Below are 27,840 nucleotides of genomic sequence, written 5' to 3'. Positions count from 1 at the left end.
TTTAATAAAATTCTTCGAAGGACTCCAATTATTTATTTTCAAAAATTGTCATAAAATCCTTGAAAGAAATTCAATTATTTTCAAATATTTTGATAAATAATTTCTATTGGTTTCGTGTATGAAACTCTAAAAATTCCTTGTTTTAATATGAATCCCTTGATAAAAATGAAAATTCCCTTTTTTAAGGAATTATTTTTAGCTAATATTACATGAAAAAATTATTGTGATCCCTGAAGTTGTCGAAAAAATCGAAAAGTATCCTAATATCCAAAGTATGAAAAAACAAAACTCACCTGTTGTGTTGTAGTGGTCCTATTGTGAACCTCGTTTATATGATTGGTGAGAGCCTCTTTTGATAGATATCGAGTGACACATTGAAGACACGCGTGATATTTATCGCCGTGCATTCCAATCATATGTTGAAAAAGTGTATCCAAATTGTCGACAGTTTTTTCCGAGCAGTACTGGCAGTTTTGCGATGGTTTTCGTGAATTTCTCTCCGAACGTCTTCCACCCTTAAATTGATGTACACGTTCAGTGTGCCTTTGTCTCAGCGAAATTGATGAGAATTTACGATCACAATAGAGACAAAGATGACGAACTGTCGGCGATGTTACTTTAGTGCTTGTCTTAATCGGTGGGGAATTTTCGACATCTTGCGTTTGACAAGTTTGAAGTACAGATGCAACCTTCTCTAATGGTAAACTACAATGAAGACTTGTGGGTAAATTCTCAATTTTTTTATTATCCTTAGCATTAACATCAATTTTTGTGTCAACATTTTTCTGAACTGTTTGGAGAACGTCGTTTAGAAGATCGTCCAAAAGTTCACGGCAAACATTATTCCGAGACTCTTCTTGGGGTGTTTTTGTTGTCTCTGGATCGGTTAACCTTTCCATTATGATTGCACCAAGTGTTCGGTGTTCTTCTTTATTGGGGAATTTTTTCTCCTCCTCGGATTGTTCATCCTTTGGGGTAGAGGTGTTTTTTTGAATTTTGGTTGAATCCCTGTTGGACTCTTGATTTTCATTGGTCCCTTTGTTAAATAGCTTTTCACTTATGGGTGTAAATGGTTCGACGAGTCTATTTTCACAGTCTTTGGAATTGTCTCCTTTTTTGACCGGCGAACCATTTGTGTTATTGCTTTCCTCTTCGTTTGATGATGAGGTGAATTTCTCGACGAGAGTTGTTGTTTCTCGCTCTTTTTCCTCTTCGTCTTTTATTACTTCGTTTAGTACAGTCATTACGTATTTTTCGAGTGTTTCTAAATTTCGTTCAACAGAATTTCGATCGTCTTCCTTCGTGCAGGTTGATGACTCACATTTAGTCTCAGGTACTTTTTTTCTGAGATTATTTATCACATTACTGAGTCGACTGCGTTTGTCCTGCGCTGTTGGAACTGATCTGCAAGCATGAGTTTGTTGCTGTTGTTGTTGTTGTTGTTGTTGCTGTTGACGAGTATCGGTGCTTGCACTCGATGGATGAGTGATTCCAAGATCCTCTAAATTATTAGTTGACGCTACCATTTTGCAATTGGTCGTCGATGAAAGTCCTAGAGAGTGGTAAAATTCCGCTTGACCTCTTGTCGCTTTGTTGCCTGCAACGTCTGCTTCTGAAAATTGATAAGATATTTATTAGTGTTTGTAAATATTTACCCCTTTTTTATTATTGAAAATTGGATTATTTTTTTTTTAATATTTATTTTTATTATTTATTTTTATTATTAGTTAATTACAGGGTTACCACAAGTCAGGAAATTTTGAGTAAAGTCAGAGAATTTCATCAAAATTAAAAATATAAAAAAATATTAAAAAAATATTAAAAATATTAAAAAATATTAAAATATTAAATTTCTAGAATTCATTAGAAAATTAATTAATTAATTCTCTTCATAAAAAGACTAAAATTTTGTTAAATATTATGTTTTGTCAAATTGAAATTATGCAGATTTTTGTTCTTTACTTCTAAACAAAATTAGAAAATTATTGTTAAACAACTGTGATTAAATATTTTTTAATCAAAATAAATAAATTTTCTAATATAAAAATTTATTTATTTTGTATTATTTTTGTTTATGAATCACAATTTTTTTTAACAAAATTATTATTTTGTTTTAGAAAAAGAAGAAAAATATTTGCACAATATTCCTATTTTTAATCTTATTTGTGGAACAGGATTTTCCACAGGAATTAAGACATTGAAATTTTTCGAATTCAAACTTTTTTTAAATTAAAGAACTTATAAAAGTATTTTGTTATAAAACATGAAGATATCGATTGCTCGGAGTCGAAGACTCGGAGTGATCGATTTCTTCATGTTTTTTAATAATTAAAGATGACCGAGAGATAAAATCATTATTTTTTATTATAAGAATATTGTTACTGTAACTTCATCAACATTATTTTTATCATTTTAATTCAATTATTATTTTCTAGAATTTTAAATTATTTTTTATGAAAATAATAATTGAATTCCTTAAAAAAAATTTATTATTTATGAAAATAATTGAATTCCTTAAAAAAAATTTATTATTTATGAAAATAATTGAATTCCTTAAAAAAAATTTATTTATTTATGAAAATAATTGAATTCCTGTGAAATTTTGATTATTTATGAAAATAATTAAATGTTTGCATACGATTTTATTAAAATTGTTTTTAAATAATTGAATTCTTTTTGGGACATTTTATTAAAATAGTAGATATTGAAAATCATTGAAATTAGAAAAATGCATTTTATTTTTGAAAATAATTGAAATTAGGACGAAATTTTTTTTGACATTTATGAAAATAATTGAACTTTGGAGAAGAATTTTGTTATTTATAAAGATAATTGAGATTTTTACAAGAATTTTTTTTCAAATTTTGAACATAGTTGAATTTTATAAGAAGAATTTAATTTTTTTAAAAAAATAATTGAATTTCTGCAATTATTTATAATTTCTCAAAAATTAAATTTTTTAGTGTTTTCAACAAAAATTTAAATTTGAAAATTTTTAAATTCTATTATTTTTAAAATTGCTAATTTTATTTAGAAAAATTTAGAAAATTTTTTTTTTCGTTTATTTTTATTCTTTGAAATAACTTTATAAATTATTTAAAGAATAATTTTTCTTAAGAAGGTTCACAAATAATTAAATTTTAGAAGAATTGGGTTTACATCTTTTATGAATAATTGAATTTCAAAAGGTTTCAAATTTAAATTTTACAGAAATTTGAATTTTAAATTGCAAATGTAATTAAAAATTTTGAAAAAGTTTAATTTTTTGAAAAATTTGTATTTTAAATTGTTTTTAGATTTTTTAAAATTGAATTATAACATAGATATTTTTAGAAAAACTCAATTATTTTTATAAATAGTACAATTTTTCGTAGGAATTTAATTATTTTCAAAAACAATTTTATAATAAAATTATTTTCTTTATTTTTACATTTTTAAAAATTGAATAATTTAATTCTTGAAGAATTTTCTACAAATTATAAAAAATAATTTATTTAGAAAAGAATTATAGCTCAAAACTCAAAAAAATAATTGAATATTGAAAGAGTTGCAATAGAAATTTTTCAAAAGAATTAAATTTCAAATGGTTTGAAAATTTTGAAAAATATTCGAATAATCGAATTTTTGTAAAATTGAATTGAAAATAAATAAATTTTTGACGTTTTTTAAGTGAACTTTCTTTTTTACGTGTTTAATAATTAAATAATTGAATTTTGAAAAAACTTTCTCAAAATTATTGAAAATAATTGATTTAGAGAAGAATTTTAGTTAAAAATGCGAGAAAATAATTGAATTCTGAAAGAGTTATAGTAGGAATTTCTAGAAATAATTCATAAATTTTTTTTTAATTTGTTCAATTTTTGTGTATAAATTTCTACTGTTATTTTTTTTGTTCCTAAAGTTTCGAACGTTCAAACGAACGACTTTTTTCAACTGATTTTAATTTGTATTTTTTTTATGAAAAAAATTATTTTTTTGTATCAAAAAATTGATTTTTAAGTACCGTAAAAATTTAATTTTAATTGTTTTTCTTTCTTGCATAATAATTTTGAAAAATATTTAAATAGAAACAAATTTCGTTCAAAAGTTTAGGAAAATTATTTTTTTTTTACAGATTCTTTGAAAATTGTCGTTAAACTTTAGGAAATTATTTAAAGAGGAATCTGATGGACAGTCAAGATGTAAAATTACTCTAAAGCCATAAATTTGTATTTAAAAATAAAAAAACAAATTAAACTTGAAATTCTCTTTTTGGTGGAATTTAATTTTCAACATGTAAATATTTTCATTTGAATAAAAATTACAATTTTGTCATTAAGAAACGTTATTGTTAATTTTTGTATCTACTTCGCAATTTGCTTAAATTTATCAAATTTTATTTCTGTTTTCATAAAATTTTTTGAATTTTGTTTCTGTTTTGATAAATTTTGTTAAAATTTTGAATTTATTTACCAAAGTAAAAACTTATTGAAACAAATTGTATTTTTTTTTATTCAAATAAAACTTTTAATGTATGTAATAAATTGAAAATTAATTAATTGTTCAAATTAAGTTTCATTACCTTTCCACTGAAAAGAATTTAATATTTAATTCGTTCTTTTCATCTAAAATAGGAAATAATGGAATTGTTGTAACTTTTGCTACCGATTGTTTGTCGAATTCTTCTTTTATGTCATTTTTTTGTTAGCAATCAAAGATGAAACGAAACTTCTTTTCGTAAAATAGTTTTGTGGCGAATGGTCACGCGTTAGCTGCGGTAAAAATTTTTTTTTACTGAACCGTCAATAACTGTTATTTTCTTGTGTGTGTGTGTGTATGAATGTGTGTGTGCTGTTTGCTGAAACTGCAAGAAGCATTTTCGCTTGAGATTCCATTTTAAATCCCATATTATATTTTTCGAGTCATTCAACCTGAACGATGCATAAATATTCTACTTTTTAGAAAAAGTAGGTAACGCTACTATAATTATAGAAGGTTTTCGAAAAAAAATATTATTGGACTTATTTTTTTATTAAAAATTATTATTCTTATATTTATTGTTTATAAAAACAGTAAATAATATCTAAATACTTAATGATAAATAATAAATAATAATAAATAATAATAAACAATAATAAATAATAAAAAATAATATTGTGAATAAATAATATTATATATTAAGAATATAATAAAAAAAATAATAATAATAAATAAAAATAAATAATAATAAAATAATATTTATTTTTTGTTTCTATTATTTTTATATTTATTATTCTTATATTTTATTGTTCTCACATTTATTATTTTGCACATGTTTGTTATTTTGTTTATTGAAAATAAAATTCAACAGTCAAAAGACTGTTGGTGACAAAGAGTCAATTATAATATTTTTTTTTTTGTTTATTAAAAATAAAAGCAATGCTTTTGAAATGCAGAGAAGAAAATTTTCCAATTTTCGATTCAAACGTATATAAATATATTCAATTGATACGCATTTAAAATCAGTATCAATCGTTTTCACAGTGCTTATTTAGCCACAACGATTTTCAACGCGCTCACTTGCCTTCCAAATAGATCGTAAAATGAAAATATAGTGTTATTTTAACCCTTATACGCGAAGGGGTTAATTTACAGTGAAACTCTAGTTTAAAGCTCATTTCGTTCCGCGTTGGAATTTCGCTAATATTTTCCCTGACCCTCATCAAAGTTGCCATGTTTTTCGAAACTGTTTCGCTTAGTTGCACCGTTAAAAAGTACACATATATATTTTTTGTTGTCTTTATAAAGTAAAAAAAAAAGAAAAAAAAATTGACTGTATTTTCAAATGTTGCAAAGTTTTTAATTACAAAAGAAATTTTGTTGGAATTTTTTTATTTACGTTTCTAAATTTGATCCTTTTCTTTTTTATGAAACTTTGGATTTTATTTTGGAAGAATTTTGATTCCTGGCATTTTCAGAGAAAAGTGTAAAATATTCAGAGAATTTTTCAGGAAAATTATTAAATAGAGAAGTTTTAAACTATATTATCAGGTTTCTGTTAGAATTTTCAGAAATATTTTTAAGAGCAAAGTGTGTAAAATATTCCGGATAATTTTAGTAAAAATTATTAAAGTCGAAATACTGTTCTTTAGAGTTTGGAAATTTTTGAAATATTTTTGTCAAAAGTTTTGTAACTCGAACACTATATTTTACTAGCGTATTTTTAATTAATTGTCGAATAATAATAGTAATAAAAATAACAAAAATAATTAGTTCCAGAATATTGTAAAAATCTAAAAATATTACAAAATTAAATTATTAAACAATTTTTTAAGGTTTGTTTACTGTAATAAAATTTAAAAAATCGAGTGCATTCCGACACAGGTTTTACTCTGTATTTTATTTATAATTATTAACTATTTAGAAAATAACGGTGTTTGAAAGCATGAAGCTGAAATTTTTTTTCGACGTTTCTTGTCTTCTATTTAGGATCTATTGATCCTAAGTACAAAAAAATAAACAAAAAAAAACATCGATTTTGAGTTGTTGGTAATCAATATCAATTTATCTTCGTTGCCACTGCAGTCTAATGGCAATATGCCAGATGGATAACATTCAACATGGAAATATTCAGATTACCAAGAATTCACGATGCAAAATAAAAGAAATTCAATGGTAATAAACGATTTCAACGGTAGTCGAGAGAGAAAGATGCATTTCAGTTTAAACTCTCTAAAAACTAATTAATAACAACATTTGTATAAACTTTGCATGGGAGATTTGTTTTTTCTTTTCTTTTTTTAAAATTATTTTTATTTATTTTGTTCTTAAAAGTAGAATACTTGCATTAAAATAAAGAATAAAATAAAACAAGAAGAAAATTTCTAAAAGAGCATTAGAACAAACGAGAAACTTCTCCTGTATTTCATTTGCGAAAAAATAACTTTAAAGTATATAAAAAAACTTTAAATTTTGATACTAATTTCAAATTAGACATCTGATTTTCAAAATTGAAAATAATTAAACTTTCTTGTACGAGGAAAATTGAATTTCGCAAAAATTGTTATTTGATTCCTAAATTAAAAATAATCTTCATTACGAAAATTTTAATTATTCTGAAGAATAGAGAAGGTTAAAAAATGATTATATGTTCAACTTTCTGAACGAAGAATATAAATAATATTTTTTTTAGAGAATTTCCACTAATTTTAAATCGCTAATTTTCAAAAAAATTTCGAAAAAATCAATTATTTAATAAAATTTTATGCAATTTATTTTTCACAATAATTCAATTACTTTCACTAATAATAAAATTTTTCATGAAAATTCAATTTTTAAAAAAAATTTTTGATTAAATTCAAAGCATGAATTTAATTATTTTCATAAATAATAAAACTCATCGAAGAATTTCAATTATTTTTATTACTATTTTAAATTAATAATCGAAAAATTCAGTTATTTTCACAAATAAAGTTTTCCACAAGAATTCAATTATTTAAACTAATAAAATTTTCATAATATTTATTATATTTCGAAAAAATTAATTATTTAAAACAATAAAATTACTATTTAAAACAATGTTCATAAAATTCTTATAAAGAATTCAATTACTTTAAAAAATAATAAAATTTTTCACAGAAATTCAATTATTTTTAAACATTTTAATAAACTTTTCCGCAATAATTCAATTATTTTCAAAAATAATAAATTTCTTCTCTGTAATTCAATTATTTTCAAAAATAATAAATTTCTTCTCTGTAATTTAATTATTTTTGAGAATAATAATAAAATTCCAAGCAACTATTCAATCATTTTCATAAATAATAAAATTCATAGCAGGATTTCAATTATTTTTAATACAATTTTACAGGAATTGATCAAAAAATGTAATTATATTCTTAAAAACTTAATTTCAATTCCTCGAAAAAATGGATTATTTTAAAAAAATGTTTTTTGAATATTTTTTGGAAGGATTGAATAATTATTTTTAAAAATTTAATAAAATTGTTCGATAGAAATTAATTGTTTTAAATACAATTTTAATTAAATTTTTTTGAAATAATTCAATTATTTTTTTTAATTTTAATTAAATTTTTTCTAAGAATTCAATTATTTGCACAGATAATTTTTCAAAAGAATTCAATTATTAAAGATAAATAAGAAAATTACTCCCGAAAATTCAATTATTTTGAGGTATTTTAATAAAATTCTTTTCAAAATTCAAAATTATTTTCATAAATAACAATATTCATCACAATAATTCAATTATTTTTAAAAGTAATAAATTTCTTCTTGAAAATTACATTATTTAAAAAAACTAATAAATCGTTCGCAAGAATTCAATTATTTTCAAAAAAATTTAATAAAATTTCCTACAGACATTCAATTATTGACAAATTTTTTATTAGAATTTTTTGTAAAATTTAATTATCTTTAAGAACTTTTCGCAATTCAATGATTTTCAATGTCTACTATTTTCATAAAATTTTCAAACAGAATTCAATTATTGAAAAAATGGTTTGTAAAAATTTTCGGAAGAATTCAATTCTTTTCATGAATAGCAAAAATTTTCATCAATTCAATTATTTAAATTAGAATTTGCATAAAATTATTCAAAAGAAGTGAATTATTTAAAAAATTTTATAAAATTCTTCGCAAGAATTAAATTATTTTTTATAAATGTATTTTAAATTATTTCATGAATAATTTATGAATTTATGAATTCAATTTATTAGCAGGATAAGAAAAAGTAAATATTTTTGATGAAAATTAGAAAATAGTCAGGAAAATAAAAAATATGGAATGGAATTCTTGTCAATTTTGTGAAGTGAATAAAATGAGTTTTTTTTGACATTAAAAAAATGACATAACCCACAAAAATTAATTTTTAAAGCAAAATGATAGTGATAGTGATAGTGATAGAGATAGTGATAGTGATAGTGATAGTGATAGTGATAGTGATAGTGATAGTGATAGTGATAGTGATAGTGATAGTGATAGTGATAGTGATAGTGATAGTGATAGTGATAGTGATAGTGATAGTGATAGTGATAGTGATAGTGATATATAATCAATACATTTTGAATCACATATAAAAAAAAATTCTACTGCAAAATTAAGTTTGTCAAAAAAATGATTGAGAAAATATAGTCTGAATTTTAGTAAACAAAAATCAAAATTCTCTCAACGTGTTAGAATTTACAGGTCACTGATCTTTCGCTACGGTTACGTCAATGAAATAAAAGCGTAATTTTTGAACTCTCAAAATGGAAGTTACGTTCGAATAAATCCGATTTTTCCACTACCTTTGAAATCCCGATTTTTTGTGCTCCGAGATTTTTTTTTCGGTCTATAAAAGCTTAACCAATTGTAAAAGACAAAAAAAGAAAAATTTCTACCCGCATTTTTACTATTATAATTTAGCAAAAATATGCTTTTTATTTTCAAATAAAAAAAATGTAGTTAAAATTGTCAATTTTCATTCATTTATTATTTTTGTTACACGTTTTTTTCCAAATGAGTAAATTATACAATTTACATGGAAATGTAATTTTTTTTCTCTCTTAAAATATTCGACAAAAAAGAAGAAAAAAAACTTTTAATAGACTTTCCGTTTGTAATTTCATTTTTACGGAAAGTCAATTAATGATGATTCGTTACACTTTGCCCAACTTGTATTTCCATTTCACTTCGTGAAACACCCATTAAGTTCAAGTCTAAAGGTATTTTTTGTAATAAAAGAAAAAACTCAAGTAGTTTGTTTGCCACAAGGTAAAAAAAAAGAGGGGAGAGAAAATTGAAATTTCAGTTTAAATAATATGCGGCTATTTAAAGACTGTAAATTTTTGAATTGTATATTGTAATTTAGTTTATTCTTGTTTGTAAAAAAATATTAATAGTCGAAAATTAAGGAGTCGTAAATTTTTTTTATTAAAAATTCTTCGCTACAGTTAGTTTAAAAATGTAAATAATTTTTTTACTAAATTGTCATAATTAGTTTAATTAAATAATAACAACAACGATTTATTAATATTAATTGTATTATTAATTTTTATTTATTTATTTATTTATTTATTTATTTAAATTAAAAATTTAAAGGAATTAAAAAAAATATTTTAAAACATATATTTTGAAAATGGAATTTAAAATTTAACATATATTTACTTTTTTCGTATCAGTAATCGAATTTTTAAAGGTGCATTCATATCAGTGAACTGGATTTTTATTCGGAACGATTTTTTCAAGTATATAAGGCATGTTTTGCGATAATTATCTTTTATATATAGTATACATGCACATTATGTATATATTATTTATTTCTATATTGTTGGCGGCGTCTGAATAAAATCGATACTCCATTCATAAACTTGTTTTACGTGTTTAATGTGAGTGTGTTTTTACGTAACAACATATATATTCATGGACATTTATAAGCTCGAGAAAGATGGAAACAATTTATGAAAGAAGAAAAGAGCGGTTCTTTATAAATATAGTTACAAAAGGCACATGGTACATACTTCAATAGCGCACTATTTTCATTCTTCTTTTTTTTCTTTTCAAATAATTATTTCAATTACTGTTTTTGAGAGTTGTTTGAACTGTTTTTAATTTTTTAATTAGTTTTTTTTTTTTAATCATTTGTGTTATTTTTCTTTTTTTAATTTTGGGTCATTTGAATTATTTTCAATTTTTAATTGAAAATAATTTTATTATTATTTGCAAATAATAATAATTGAAAAATTTATAATTTTATTTTAATTGTTTTTAGTTTTTGAGTTACTTTTTGAATTCTTTTAATTATGTTTAGTTTTCGAATTACTTTCTTCAGTCGTTTGAATTATTTTTAGTTTTTGAATTACTTTCTTGAATCATTTGAATTATTTTCAATTTTTGAATATGTTTTTGAGTTATCTGAATTATTTTTAGTTTTTGAATTATTTTCTATTCTCGAATTTCATTTTTTAATAATTTGAATTATTTTCAATTCGTGAATTACTTTTTTGAAGTTATTTAAACTATTTTCAATTTTTAATTACTTTTTTGAGTTATTTGAATTATTTCCAATTTTTTAATATTAATTTTTGAGATAAAGAATTATTCTTTGTTTTTTAATTACTTTTTTTGAGTTTTCGAATTTTTTTAATTAATAAATTTCTTTCTTTAGATATTTTTATTATTTTTAGTATTCGAATTACTTTTTTGCATTGATTGAATTATTTTCAATTTTTGAAAATTATTTTTTATGTTATCTGAATTATTTTCCACTGTCGAATTATTTTTTTTGGAGTTATTTGAAATATTTTTAATTTTTCAATTGTTTTTTTCAGTTATTTGAATTATTTTCTATTCTCGAATTTCTTTTTTTAATAATTTAAATTATTTTCAATTCTTGAATTACTTTTTTGGAGTTATTTAAACTATTTTCAATTTTTAATTACTTTTTTGAGTTATTTGAATTATTTCCAATTTTTTAATATTAATTTTTGAGATAAAGAATTATTCTTTGTTTTTTAATTACTTTTTTTGAGTTTTCGAATTTTTTTAATTAATAAATTTCTTTCTTTAGATATTTTTATTATTTTTAGTATTCGAATTACTTTTTTGCATTGATTGAATTATTAATATTATAATATTATTTATTTTTTATGTTATCTGAATTATTTTCCACTGTCGAATTATTTTTTTTGGAGTTATTTGAAATATTTTTAATTTTTCAATTGTTTTTTTCAGTTATTTGAATTATTTTCTATTCTCGAATTTCTTTTTTTAATAATTTAAATTATTTTCAATTCTTGAATTACTTTTTTGGAGTTATTTAAACTATTTTCAATTTTTAATTACTTTTTTGAGTTATTTGAATTATTTCCAATTTTTTAATATTAATTTTTGAGATAAAGAATTATTCTTTGTTTTTTAATTACTTTTTTTGAGTTTTCAAATTTTTTTTAATTAATAAATTTCTTTCTTTAGATATTTTTATTATTTTTAGTATTCGAATTACTTTTTTGAATTAATTGAATTATTTAACATTTTTAATAACTTTTTTAGGTAATTTGAATTATTTTCCACTGTCGAATTATTTTTTTTGGAGTTATTTGAAATATTTTTAATTTTTCAATTGTTTTTTTTCAGTTACTTGAATTATTTCCAACTTTTTAATATTAATTTTTGAAATAAAGAATTATTCTTTGTTTTTGAATTACTTTTCTTGAGTTTTCGAATTTTTTTTTAATTAATAAATTTCTTTCTTTAGATATTTTTATTTGTTTTAGTATTCGAATTACTTTTTTTAATTAGTTGAATTATTTGACATTTTTTAATTACTTTTTTAGGTAATTTGAATTATTTTACATTTTTGAAAATTATTTTTTGTGTTATTTGATTTAATTTCCATTGTCGAATAATTTTTTGTAGTTATTTTGAACTATTTTCAATTTTTGAATTGTTTTTTTCAGTTATTTGAATTATATTCATCTCTTGAATTACTTTTTGGAGCTATTTGAATATTTTTCAATTTTTTAATTACTTTTTTGAGTTATTTCAGTTATTTTCAATTTTTGAATTTTATTTTTTGACTTAATGGAATTATTCTTTCTTTTTAAATTAATTTCTTTGGTTTATTCGAATTATTTTTAATTAATAAATTACTTTCTTCAGTTACTTGAATTACTTTTTTGCTCGTTTTTTTTAATTTTGTTAATTATTTTCAATTTTTGAATTATTTGCCATTTTTGAATAAATTTCTCGAGGTATTTAAATTATTAAAATTTTTTCAATTACTTTCTTGAGTTACTTGAATTATTTATCATTTTTCAATTATTCTCTTCATTTGTTCTATAAAAACAAATTTTATTACGAAAAATAATTAAAAAACACGGTTTTTGACAAAAAGCCAAGAAATATTATGTTTCCTTTTTTAATTATTTTTTTTTGTGTCATTTAAATAAATTAGAATAGGGTTTTTTTTCCTAAAATGCACATGAGAGATTTTTTTTTATTTTACATCGAGAAGAGAAAATTTACCACAAGTATAAAGGACATGACGGTCTTTTTAAGGGTTTCATCCCCCTAATGAAAATGCTCAGTGAAAAAAAAAACACAAGCCTTAAAGGTAGACTCCTAAGAAAAATATAGTCAACGACGGGGAATCGATAACTCGACGGTTTCAAACGACCACTAACCTCATTACTTATTACCCTCTCTAATTTTCTGTCGTTCACTCGAACCTGAAATTCTTTTACGGTCGGGGTCAATGCTCTTTTATGCGAGTGTAAAATAAATATTTATATGTATAAGAAATCACTGTTTATTTCACTTCGGAGTTGTTTTCTTTTTGAATAATTGTCCAAAAAGAAGGAAAAGAATTCTTTGTTTCTTCACTCTCTTTAAATTTGTACTTTAATTATATATCATGAATTAAAGATTTGTATGATGTTAATTGAAAATTTTTTTTTTTTCTGTTTCAGATGGACAAAAAAAAACTCGTGAATTTTTAGGAACTTTTTTTGGTAAATTATAAATTTTACATTATCGTGGATAGAGAAAATTTTCGGGAAACGGGAGATATTAAAATTGTTTAATTTTCGTCGGGAGAGAATTTTTTTTTGCTGCGTTAATTTTTAATACGCTTTGACGTAAAAAAAAAGGAAACGTAACAGTTTTTATGAAACTCTTAAAATAGAACCATACTACTATAAACTGTAAAAACTATAATTACTAAAGAGTATAAAAATCATTTTGGTTCTTTTAATACAAAATTAATAAAAAACGATTTTAAAAAAAGAAAATATAAAAAATATTATAAATTTTCCAAAAAATATTCTATAAACCATAAAAAGTATAATTGCTACAGACTATAAAAATAATTTCGGTCCTTTTAATGCAAAATAATTTTAAAACCGGTTTTAACAAAAAGCAAATATAAAAAATATAAATTTTACAAAAAAAATTACAAAGTAATTACTCTGAACTATAAAAACTAAAATTATAATCAATAAAATAATAAAAATGTTATCCGGAAATACTGAAATTCGTGTCGACAATTTCTTTTCGAATCAAAAGAGTCGCCATTTCGTGATTGAGTTTAGTCGGGAAATTTTTTTTTTTGTATTTTTACCTGAAAAACATATTTGTGGAACAATATTTACAAACAATGAATGAATGAGAAAATGACAGTGAAAATTGTGTACCTTAAGAGTGTAAAAATTAGTAAAAAAGGCAAAAAAGATTGGGATGAAAATTAGTGCGTAACTTTGGATAAAAATCCAAAGCGGATTTTATGTGTGTGTAGTGTTTTCTATGAAGAGGACGATCGGAACAAAAAAAAAGGAGGAACTGCGTCGAAGGAGAAGATAAAGGAGTCACACCCAAGGGACGCAAGGAAGTGTGATACACATGCGGAAGTAGCAGTTTCAACTTGGTGTCTTCGTGTTGTTTAAGAGACATCAGAACAAGGTTAGTTTGCTGCAGTAAATAGCAGAATTCGATTTTTACGAATTTTGGAAAAATAATAATTTAAATAGCGTTTTTGACGCACAGCGTTGACGCTAATTTCAGGAACCTTAAGGGGATATCAAAGTCGATACGATTTTTCGATTAAAGCTCTGTCTAAAAATCGCATCTACTTTGAAATTCCATTAATTTTCATTACTTTGAGAGCATAATTGAGGAACATTTGCAAGTTTTTTTTTTGAAAGGATGAATTATCTCTTGATGCGAATAGGTGTAAAATTTTTAGAAACTGTCCCTAATATTTTAATCTCTAGAAGTTTGTATCTACACTGGAGTCTCTGTTGTCCGAACTGCAAAAGTGCAAATAATTTTATCCGAACTTTTTCATTTAATTTTAAACCCAAAACTTCGTTTCTTGCATCTTTCGGTTCAAAAATCTCATAAAAATAAAGAAATTTGGGTTTATTTTTTCTTTTTACGGATTATATTTTTATTTTTTTGGTAAATACTTAAAAAAGACGAATGTCATTTAAAATTGTAAAATAGTGTGGAAAATAATCATTTGTCCATTGGTGCAAACGAAATCATTTGTTATTTCTCCCCATCAGCAATTAAACTCTCAGCAAAATTGACAATATTCTTGCAAAGTTGCATAAAATTAAAGCGATTTTGTTAATGTTTTTGCAAGTTCAGATACTGTGGGGGTTGTTATTCTATTTTTCGGTTATTCGAACCAGGTCCTGTCTGAATTAGTTCGGATAATCGAGGTTCCACTGTATGGAATATTAGAAAAATTTCCACTATGTTGACAATATTTTCTGCTTAATTAAATATAATCAAAAATAGCATTTACTTGTTCGTGAATCTAAAGAAGTGAATTTGGTTTAATAATTAATAATCAAAAATCGTATTCACTTATTAGTAAAGCTAAAAAACAGAATGTTTTACACGATTTTGAAAATTTGGGTTCAAAAACAGTTGTATTTTGCCCTCTTTTTTCATATACGCTTGACCAATATTATCATCGTGTTTTCTCCATCTTTCTCTTTCCTTTTTTTTTGTCATCTATGAGTTTTCTCTCTCGCTTTCACCGATCGACTTTAACACTAGAGTGTTGAACATCTCTCCTCTGTTCTTCACCCTCCAACAGTTCCATCCTTGTTTTTCTCATACAGACACACACATGTACATCTATATATATAATAAGGAGAGGAATATTCTCGCACTACATTTCTCTCTCTCTCTCTCTTTTTTAGTTCCTTTTTTTTATCTGTCTCTTCGTTCCCCTTGGGCTAGTCTCAGCATCTATCTGCTTTTCTGCAAAGAGAGAACATGGCTAACTTCTCCTAACGCCCTTTTATCCGGAAGTACCGGTCCTCTCTCGTACCATCTTGGTGGGGCTGGGAATCGATATATCCTCCCCTACAACGCCAAAGAGGTTGCTACCTCGAATGAAACTCACTGTATGAGATCATAAGTGAACATTAAAATAATGTTAACATTTCCAATTCTACTCGTGTTGTAATAAGCTTGTCTCTAATCTCTTGGTTGTTATGATTATTTCTCTTTTTTTTCGGTACAATGGGTTACAAATTTCTGTTAATATTTTCACATATATACGGTGGAGGGAAATGGAGTTAATGTATAGTTGGAGAGAGGGAATCAGGGATATGGTGGAATTTTATTAATGGTTTGGTATTGTTTACATTGTGGAGTTTTAAATTTATTTCAGTTTCTAATTGATGGTATAATATATAATACTGTAATTTTTATGAATTTGTTGATGATTTTTGTACTTTGCAATTGATACTCTTTATAGTTATTTTGTTGTTATAAAGAGTTTTTTTTGTACCATGATTCGATTTTGATTAAGACGATTGAAGTTTGCAATTGAGTATTTGATGGTATTTTATTATTAATACTGCAATTTTGATAATGATTTTGATTTTGTTGGTTCGATTCATAATTTTTCTAAGGATATCAAATTGAGAGACATTCTAGATGAATCTCTTTTGGTATATTTTTTTGAGATGATTCTTAAGATTCTGTAGATGATTCTCTTGGTGCAACTTTTTATGGTTCTTAAGATTCTTTAGATGTTTTTCTTGGTACAATTCTCTTACGATGCGGTTCTTAAATTTTTAGGATAATGTTATTGATATTAATGATAATAATAATGATATTCTTTTAATAATTCTCTTGGTACAATTTTTTCAAGATGGTTCTTGAAATCCTTTAGATAATGATCCTTTAAATAATTATTTTGGTACAATATTCTTATGATTCTTTTAATCATTATCTTGGTACAATATTCTTAAGGTGATTCTTTTAATCATTATCTTTGTACAATATTCTTAAGATGATTCTTTAAATCATTATCTTGGTGCATTATTCTTAAGATGATTCTTTAAATATAATTCATTAGGCACAATGTTCTAAAGATGATTCTTAAGATTCTTAGGATGATGATTCTTTAAATAATTCTGTTGGTATAATTTTTTTGAAATGCTTCTTGAGATTCTTGAGATTCCTAAGATAAAGATTCTTTAAATAATTCTCTTGGTCCAACTTTTTTCAAAATCGTTCTTAAAATTCTTAGGATGATGATTCTCTTGATGATTCTTTTAGTAAGATTTTCCAAAAATTAGTAAGTTTATGTTTCTTTAGATGGTTTTTAATATTCTAAAGCTGACCTTTAAGAACCTTAAGACGATTTTTAAGTTTCTAAGGATGATTTTTATGCGATTCTTATTCTTAAAATGATTTTGAACTTGTTTTTCTTTAGATAATCTTTAACATAAGATGACAATGATCTTAAAATGACTTTGTAAAAATAAATTTTAGACCCTTTGGGATTGAGAAGCATTGCGGATTTTCCAATTGTACTTTGTAAGCATTATTTTTTTTTTATGAGTTGTGAAAGAAAATGCATAAATATAAGTTACACGTGCTGTAGGATGATTCTTTAATGACCTGTACTATCATAGGTTATCGGATTTTTATGCGAAAATTATGAATATGCTTTGTTCGTACAGTACAATTTACAGAAATCGAATTTTGAAATTTTGAATTGCTTTTGTTTTTGAAAAAGAAGGCCTTGGGTAATTTTTGGAGTAAGAATTACTGCTTCATGTAATATACTTGAACTTGATATTGTTAATACTGCTTCAATTTTTAAATTTTGATTCTAATGCATTCGTTATTATTTATCGGAATTTAAAAATTTGTGAACTGTTAATAAAATGCATAACATCTGCATATTATTTATCACGTAAATGAAAGTACATGTCGTTTAAGACTTAAATGAAAATTTAAAAGTTTTATTAATGCGCTATTGTTATTGTTGACAATTTATAATTTGAAGCTTATATACAATCTCGTCACACGGGAAACAAAGTAATGACTATTCTTTAAAGTAATGACTATTCTTTAAAGTAATGACTATTCTTTAAATTACTGAAATTCTTCTCCTTAAAGCATAAAAAATGCGAGAATGTGTGTAATTAATTATTATCGAAATAGTTGTTTTTCTCTCTCAAATTTTGCTTTGATGTATTGAATATATTAATCTACCACGTTGCGCAAATCACTAGAAAATTGCGCTAGTAAATTATACCACTATATTAAATTATCAAACTTGTTCTTCTAAATTATTTTCCATAATTATTTTTTTCGTACTAAAGCGGTGAAATGTCTTTTTTTCGTCTGCTGGCTTATTTTATATAATTATATTCTCATCAGATGAGAATTATTTCTGAATTAGAAATATCAGAAACTATTTTTTTTTCGCTTTTCATTCGCGGCGTCTGTTTTAGTTTGGATGAAATGGAAAATATTGAAATATTTTTCATAAGTTAGTTTCACGTTATTATGTAGTTTTAGTTTCAATTTGCATATTTATGTATATGTTGTGCATGTATAGAGGAAGATAGGATCTCTTTGGAATAAGCGAGATCAGTTTAAACGTTGGTGGTAGGTACTTCTAAACAGGTTGTTGACATTAAGGAATTCTTGGTTGTGATATTATTAGCGTGATTAGTTTTTATCGAATGTTATATGCTATATATATATATATGTTGAGGATGAGATCTACAGACCTGAAACACACTTTAGGGTATATTACACAGAATATACGTATATGTTATATATATTTTGATAAGAACGCGATAGCTTTCTAACTTTTCGAGAGTAATAAGCGAGTATTCTGAATTTCTTCAAAATAACAACTTCAGTTGACGGACACATTAATTTTAGTGTTGTTTTATTAAATTCTATTTTAAAATTTTGAATGAATTAATTATTAAAGAAATTGATTATTTGATGAATTGATAATTAAAGGAATTAATTATTTGATGAATTGATAATTAAAGGAATTAATTATTTAATGAATTGATAATTAAGGGAATTAATTATTCAATGCATTAATTATTTAATGAATTAATTATTGAAGGAATTAATTATTGATGAAATTAATTATTTAATGAATTAATTATTAAATTAATTGATTATTCACAATCTTAACTTAAGAGTATCGAATTGCAACGAATTGATACCAAAAATGTAGATCAAATCTAAAATTAATGCAAATTTTAATACCGAAAATTGGTATCAAACTTTGATTTTGGTCCACATTTTCTATGTATCAATTGGTTGTAATTTGATACTTTTAAATTAACAGTGAATGAATTAATCATTAAATGGCGAATATATAAAACGAATTAATCAAATGAGTGGTAAATTTTAATGATATTAAATAATAATTGTTTGTTCCTTATATTATTATTAGAATTTATATTTATTTCTTTATTTCACTCCGAAAGCCCCGAAGGAAGTAGTATTTTTTCATATCAAAATTTGTTTATTGTTGCTTGAGGTAAAAAATAATGATTGCTCTGGGTCGTTTTTTATTAATAATAATAATAATAATAATAATAATGATCCTAAAATTCTGATAACGTTTAAATGAACGATTTATTTTTTCTTCAAATTAAATTTTTATTACAATAATTTTGCGTTACACTATTAAATAATTTAATTATAAAATTTTTAAATCTAAAATTTATGTCATTCATAATTTTTAGTGCAATCAGTAATTTACGAAAATAATATTACTAGAAAATATTTCGTTTATTTGAACGTTCGAAACGTATTCTAATAATAATTTAAGGAACAAATTATTATGATTAATAACTGTTAATTTAGTAATGTTAATATATTAGTAAATTTTATTATTTTTATTATTATTATTATTTTTAATTTTGATGAAGTTCACAACGTTTATAATCCAACAAACTAGAATAAAAATTAGAATAAAATTAGAAAAACTAGAAAAAATTTTTTTTCTTAAAAAAAAGAATTTTTTGTTTTGAGGAAACAAAAATTTTCTTTTTAAAAAAAACAAAAATAAAAATGTTAGTACATATAGTGTTATTCGATAAAAAATGGAGTGTAATGTATATATAGTGTCGTTCATGTACGCCATCTTTCCTCTCTATTTAATGAACTGTCGTGTTGTTAGCTTGTTATGTGCGAGTTTGCTTTTTCATGTATTTGTATAGAATATAAATGTGTGTCCCTTTTCGTTTATGTATTCGTAATATATACGAACGGAATGATTGGAAAAATTTACTCTATATGTGTATTCACATAAACACACACACACACACACATACAGAAATTCACGAAAAACAATATATTTCACTAATCGTTGAAAATTGAGTAAATTCATACATTAATGATCCCGTTGGCAATTTTAGGAAGAAAGAATAATAATAATAAATAAATAAACGTATATGTTGTATAAGTATATAAAATTAAATTAATATGAATAATAATGAATTCTTTATATAATGTACGATATATGGGTATAAATGAATATAATAAATATTTATAAATGTATAAAAATAATTAAAATAATAAATATAGTTATAAATATTCTCTCGAAGTTTGAATTAGGAAAAATATTTGTTAATTCAAATTAGTGATTGACTTTTCGCTTTTGAATTGGTAAATTTTACTGATAAATAATAATTTTATTAATTTATTAGTAGAATTAGTAAATTTTAGATTAAGATTTAGAAATAAAAATTATTAAATGTTACTAATAAATAGTCATTTCTACTAATTTATTAGTAAAAATTTACTAATTTGAATTAGGAAAACTATTTGCTAATTTGAATTAGTGATTGACTTTTCGCTTTTGAATTAGTAAATTTTACTAATACATAATAATTTTTATTAATTTATTAGTAAAATTAGTAAATTTTATATTATTTTTTTATTTCGGCATTTCTTCATATCTTTATTTTAATAACAATATATTTGTAAATCCTATTTTATTGCATTTTTCTTTTTTGTTTTTTATTGTGGAAATATATAGTAAAATTATTAAATACACATAAATTGGTCAAGTAAAGATAATTTTTTTTAAATTAATAATATGACTATTTCTGGAAAATTAGTGAACGAATTATTATCAAATCAATAGTTACGGTCTATCGTATAGTAATATTTAATGGTATAGTTATTTATTGATATTAATTGTAATTATCGTACCTAATAATTAATAGGTAATTATCTAGTAATTATTTTTCACTTAATAAGAAACGATTATTATTTTAATAAATAAGTTTTCAAACATTTGACACTTTGTATAAATTGTGTACAAGTGTGTATACATAAATAAGCTAATTAATGAGCACCTTATTTGTTACTTAATAGTTGTAATATTATTTATGGAATATAGTTTATTACTAAATATAATATTGATAGGACTATTATTCCTTCAGTTACTAAAATTAGTATGCATTTTTTAAAATTATTTTTGAGTCAAATTTTACTATTTTATTCAGCAGTTCTAATTTTTTTGTACTCTCTAAATTTGAATTAGTAAAAACGTTTATTATTTTGAATTAGTGACTAATTTTTTGTTTTTAAATTAGTAAATTTTACTAATAAATTATGGTAAAAATGTCTATTTATTATATTGAATTAGTCAAAATCCACTAATTATTAAAATTAGAAAAATTTTACTAATAAATTAGTAAAAATGACTATTTATTATATTGAATTAGTCAAAATCCACTAATTATTGAAATTAGGAAAATTTTACTAATTTTAATTTATTAAACTAAACTTAATAAACTATACTCTCTAAATATTGAATTAGTAAAAATGTTTACTAATTTAATTTACTGACTGACTATACTGATAGCAAAAGCTTTTTGAATTAGTAAATTTTACTAATAAATTAGTAAAAATTACTAATTATTAGTAAAAATTACTAATTTAAAAGCAAAAATCCAGTCACTAATTCAAATTAGTAAACATTTTTATTAATTCAAATTTACAGAGTAGTGCAATGTTTAAGTGAAAAGAAAAAAAAGTAAAAATGAAAATTTGTGAAAAATATTAAGTGAGTTTTAAAATTTCTTTTGTCGAGGGACGAAAAGTAAAATTTAGTTGCATCAGATAAAATTTACTTGAACCAAATAAAATTTTTTTGAAACGAATAAAAAATTTACTGTGTCCTGAGTCAAGTATATTTTTTTTTACTGAGTGTCGAGAGTAATGAGAAGAATTATAAAATAATTTAAATTTTTTCCTTAGTTGTGATGTATACATCAGTGTTAAATGCGTGAAGATGAAGAAGGAATTTTCGCTCGTGTGTGTGTGTGTGTGTGTGAGTTGGAAAGTATACGCACACGACATTAAACGTGCGTTTGCACTTTGGTGCTGGATTATGCGCGCAACGGCAGTCTATACACACGAACATATGAGCTGTTTGAGTGTATTTGTCGTGGTTTTACACAGGACGTTTTGAAAGTTGTCGCACCCGTAGATTGTCGCTGACAAAGTTATAAATATTATCTGTTTTATACCAGAAAAAAAAAATTTTCAAAGAAACTTCTAATATTTTTCTATATTTAAAATTTTGCCTTATTTATTTTCCCTAAAGTTTTTTTTACTCTTTAAATGTGAATTAGTATTTTTCCACTATAGTAGAAAACGACTCACTTTTGAGTCGACTAATTTTGAATTAGTCACTTTTGACTAATTCGACAGCAGCAATTTGTTTATTAAATATAAATTAGTAGCAAGTAATGATTGATTTTTAATAAAAAATGACGAGAATTCAATTATTTAAATACAAAAATTCAATTTTTTATAATAATTGAAACCATCAATTTTTCTTTTTAAAAATATTAAGGTAAAATATTTTCAAAAATTTTAATAAAGAAATTCGTAAAATTAACTTTCTAAATTTCTAAATAATTTTTGGAAGAAAATAGTTTTACATTCACATACAATGAAAAAATGTCGAAAAATTGAAATTTGGTAAAATCTTTTAAAAAATAATTGAAATTTGATAAAATCTTTTAAAAGTTGAGTTTTTTTAATTGAGTTTTTAAAAAATATTAAAAAAATAATCAAATTTTTGAAGAATTTTAATTATGATTTCTCAAAAATTCTAAAATAGTAGGTACATTTTTAAAAATTTTAATTTACTTTATTCGAAGGTAATTGAATCTTAAAAAATTATGATAAAATAATTCCAAGAATTAGTTTCTTATAAATATTGTAATGAAATTTTTTAAAAATAATAATTGAAAAATTTTTGTATAATATATTTAAAAATAATAATTTTTTGAAGAATTTTAATTAAAAATTTTGAAATATAATTCCAGAGAATTACTTTCTTCAAAACTATTTTAATATTATTTTTAAAAGCTAATTTTCATTAATTTTCATTTTTATTAAATTTACACTTGATGATTGTTTATTAAAATTTTTGAGAATTCAATATTATTTTGAAAATTTTCCATTAAAATTCTTGAAAAGTTAATTTTTAAAAATTTTAATAAAATACGTGCGAAAAATGATTTATTTTCAATTGAATTTTACAAAATTTAAATTATTCAAAATCTTTTTAATTGTATACTTCAAAAATTTAATTAGAAATATTATTCAAAAATAAATTTTTAAAGATTTGTCTATAGTTATGCTTTTTATACTATAAAAATCGAAATAAATTGTATTTTATACCAAAAAATATGGTACTTTGTCGCAAAATTTGAAAGAAAAGTCGAAAAAGTCGCAATTTTTTTAATATAAGTCGATGAAAGGGGCATTATTTGAAAATAGTCGAAAAAAGTCGTGAGAATCATAATATCCGAGGTCTGAGTGTAGAAAACTACTATTTTAATAGTAGGTAATATAATAGTAATAGAAATATTTATAGTAAAATATTTACTACTATAGAATAAATTTATTTCACTATAGAGTGAATCTTTAACTCTTTTAATTACTAGATAATTTCCCATGAAATTAGTAGTTGTTTACTATAGTAAAATAGTAATTTTCTACACTAAAAATTAGTTGAATGTTTACTATTGATTAAGTAAACGAATCCGCACTGTTTCATTTAGTACAGAAAGAATACTAATTCAGTATTAAAATACACAATTTTGTGTTGTGTTATGTTTCCCGCATTATTATTTTAATTTACTATTTTAACTGCATGAAAAATTATTAAATTAGAACAAGGGGGGGGAGGGGAGTTTGAATCAAATTTTTTAGGTATTAAAATACACAATTTTTTGTTGTGTTGTTTTAATTCATACTTTAGAAAGATACAGAATTTTAGTTCCAAAGTTTAAAAAGATTTTTACCTTTTGTTTCTTTTTCTATTTTTTTTTCAAAAAAAATGATATTGGGTCAGGGAAAAAATAAATTTTGTGTACATAATCTATGACTATTACATCGTGTATACGCACTTTGCCGCACGATGTAGGTCTGATAATGTTGCTGCAAGTTGATATGTATTCGAGTATGTGAATATTGTTTTTTCTCTGTGTGTTTGTGTGTGTGTGTATATGCAACGAATGCGTTACGAGCACTGTGTCGAGGCCTTGGGAATGATCACATAAGGCTGTTTTTGATTAGAGTTACATGGATTACCGATATGCTAGATGTATCTATAAATTGCAAAATTACACACGCAATTGCAATATATATATATATACCGATGATAGGTTTATCAATTTTGGAATTGTCAGTTTTGTTCGCAGTTTATGTGAAGGAGAAAAAGAAAAAAGAAAAAAAGTTTTCTTGGTTTAAAATAAGAATGTAAAGAAATAAGGATACAACTAAATGTGAACATGTTGCTTCTAAATTTGTTCTGAGGTTTTATTTTTCACATAGTTTTCTTGGAAAGTATATAGCAACTATTGATATCATTGGTCAAAATTGATACGAAAAATTTAGATCAATTTAGGATTTGATACAGATTTTTTGGTATCAGTTCCTTGCGATTTGATTCACAGTTTTTGGTATTAATTTGTTGCTATGTAATTCATAGTTTTTGCGGTATTAATTTGTTTTTCACAATGTAATTTTTGCAATGTAATCTACAGTTTGTTTCTTTTTTTCCCTGCGGTTCTTGCTTTCTTGTTTCTTTATTGTCTTTTTATTTTTAATTTCTTTTCTTTTCTCTGACCTTCCATTTTTATTTCTTTTTGAGTTTTTCAATTTTTCTTTCTTTGTTTTTCCAATTTTTCTTTCCTTATAATCCTTATATTGTTGTTTTTGTATTTTTACTTTAAAAAAAATTTAGTGTCATGAGAAGAAGGAAATAAAATTTTTCTTGTTACTCTCTAAATGTGAATCAGTCACTTTGATTCATGGAATAGAACCGATTCGTTTATTAAATGAATTAGTGAGTGTTTTTAGTTTTACTAATTTTTAGTCAAAAACTACTAATTTGTAGTAGAAAACTACTAATTCTGTTGTTTTAGGCTGTACTAATTAATTTAGTATCTAAACTTATCAAATTGAACTACATACTGGGCTCAACAAATAAATTACTATTTTTGACTAAGAATTAATAGTTATTTAATTAATTAGTTATTTTTTACTAGGAATTAATACTTTTATCTAAGAAATTAGTACTTTTATCTAAGAATTAGTATAGTTTTCGACTACGAATTAGTATTTTTAACTAAGAATTAAATAGTTTTCGACTACGAATTAGCAGTTAGAATTAGAATTAGCAAAGAATTAGAGTTAATGGATGTAGTAGTTCTTATTTTTTACATTGTAGTAATAGAGAAAATAGTGAGTGTATAGGGTGTATTTGGACGCTCAGTTCTTCCATAACAGACTTGCTGGTTAATAAAGTGACCATTATTGCTCTAGGGCAATAATGAGTACTTTATTGACTTTCGAGCGGTTTATAAAGTGACCATTATTGCCCTAGGCAATAATTGTCACTTTATTCACCGCGATTAATATTGAGCAGTTAATAAAGTGACCCTTATTGCCCTAGGTCAATAATGGGCACTTTATTAACCGCTGGTTTAAAAAACATACTTAGATAGGTAAAATAACCACAATAAGCCTGAGTTGCATAATAATATTGTTCAAGTGCGAAAATAGAATGGAATATAAATTTAGTGGAAAGTCGGGCACTCACCTCTAGGTGGCGCCGGTGGGGCCCTCTTTGGGGTGTCATCGGCAGAGGGTGTTCGTTCCCTCATGCTTCCTTAGGACCCCTCTCAGAGCCACCATTTAGGCACCAGCCAATACCACGGACCTCTGGAAAAAAGCAGGAGAAAATCGCTTTTATTTTTTAATCCTCTCTCTCTTGCTGCGTTTATACAAGCAAAATTCGTAAAAGGATTTTTATTTGTTCTATTTATTAGGAAAAAAATAATATTCATCGAAGCACGAAGTATTTATGTTGGGACATTTTATTCTTTTGATGGAAAAACACTTTTATTATTACTATTATTATTATTTATAATAATAATTATTATTATTATTATTATTGTACTATCAAGGCAATAGGAGGCGAAATTCAAAAAACATTCGCATCGAGCAACGAGCAGTAAAGCAGTACTGCTAGCTCTTCATCAAGTAGGTCAACGCTAGATTTGAATTTGATTTTCCATTGGGTACACATAACAGTTGGTATAAAATAATGCCAAAAAGATTTGTCTTGAAAAACAAATTAAAATACTCCAGTAAATCTCATCCGGAGGAAAAATATATTTTCGAGGACTCAGACTGGAAAAAAATTTATTTTGTTCAAATAAAATAATATTAGTTTTCTATTATTAAATAAATAATTATTTGTATCAGATATTCAATTATTTACAAATTTTATATAAACTTCTTAGCCATAGATCATAAAAATTTTATTAACATTCATCAAAAGAATTCAATTATTTAAAAATTTGTTGATAAAATTCTGTATGAGAATTTATTTTTAGGAAGTAATCAATTATTCAATAAATTATTTAGTTGAATTTTATTTGTATTTAAATAATTGAATTCTCGTAGAATTTTCTAATCAAAACTGATTTGAAAATTAACAATTCTGAAGAATTCATTTTTTTTAAAAGTTCTTGTAAAAATTTCAATTGTTTTCTTTTACAATAATAAAATTCTTCTGAGAAATTCAACTGTTTTGAAAAATTTTAATTAAATTCTTGTCAAATTTCAATTATGTTTAGAAATAAATAACTAAATTCTTCTCCGAAATTGAATTGTTTTAAAAAATTTTAATAAAATTATCGGCAAAATTTCAATTATTTTCAAAAATTTTCCTTAATTTAATGACTTTTAATATATCTACTATCTACTATTTTAATAAAATTATCAAACAGAATTCAATTATTTAAAAAACAATTTAATAAAATTCAACACAAACCTTTAATTTTATTATTTTAAAAAAATATTAAAAATTTCACAGGAATTTTATTATTTACAAATTTTTTTTATAAATTTCTTCGCAATCATTCAATTATTTTCATAAATAATAAAATTTCTACAGGGATTCAATTATTTTGGTAAATAATAAAATTCTTATTAGGAATTCAATTATTTTCATAAATAATTAAACTGATTGCAGAATTTCAATTATTTTTTAATACAATTGTAATCGAATTCTTCGAAAAAATGTTATTATTCTTAAATATGTTATTAAAATTCGTCAAAAGAATTCGATTATTTTCAAAAAATTTAATAAAATTCTTGTCAAGATTTCAATTATCCTTATAAATAATAAACTTCTTCGCAGAAATTCAATTATTTTCAAAAAAATTTTTTAAATTCTCGGCAAAATTTCAATTATCTTTATAAATAATAAACTTCTTCGCAGAATTTCAATTATTTTCAAAAAAATTTTTTAAATTCTCGTCAAAATTTCAATTATTTTTATAAATAATAAAATTCTTTTCCAAAATTCAATTATTTTCAAAAAATTTAATAAAATTCTTATTAAAATTTTAATTGTCTTTAGAAATAATAAAATTCTTTTCCAAAATTCAATTATTTTTAAAAAATTTAATAAAATTCTTGTCAAATTTAAATTATCTTTAGAAATAAATAGGTAATTAAATTCTTCTCCGAAATTCAGTGATTTTTAAT

At 23.1% G+C, this 27,840-nt stretch overlaps 1 protein-coding gene across 1 annotated transcript in view; it reads right to left on the bottom strand.

The window, feature by feature from the left end:
- LOC122507211 (microtubule-associated protein futsch-like) overlaps positions 1-27,840 on the bottom strand; it is a 93,605-nt gene that overhangs the window by 20,985 nt on the left and 44,780 nt on the right. Inside the window, exons 2-3 of the mRNA XM_043619818.1 lie at positions 25,883-26,004; positions 294-1,612 (exon numbers count right to left, since the gene is read on the bottom strand). Coding sequence (XP_043475753.1) covers positions 294-1,612; positions 25,883-25,946 — 1,383 coding nt within the window. The 5' untranslated portion in view covers positions 25,947-26,004. The remainder of the gene's footprint in view (positions 1-293; positions 1,613-25,882; positions 26,005-27,840) is intronic.

The sequence above is a fragment of the Leptopilina heterotoma genome, unplaced genomic scaffold, assembly GCF_015476425.1.
Source record: "Leptopilina heterotoma isolate Lh14 unplaced genomic scaffold, ASM1547642v1 Lhet_45, whole genome shotgun sequence".
NCBI classification, from domain to species: Eukaryota; Metazoa; Arthropoda; class Insecta; order Hymenoptera; family Figitidae; genus Leptopilina; species Leptopilina heterotoma.
The sequence above is the reverse complement of the archived record's forward strand: the minus strand, read 5'-3'. Positions and strand labels throughout refer to the sequence as shown.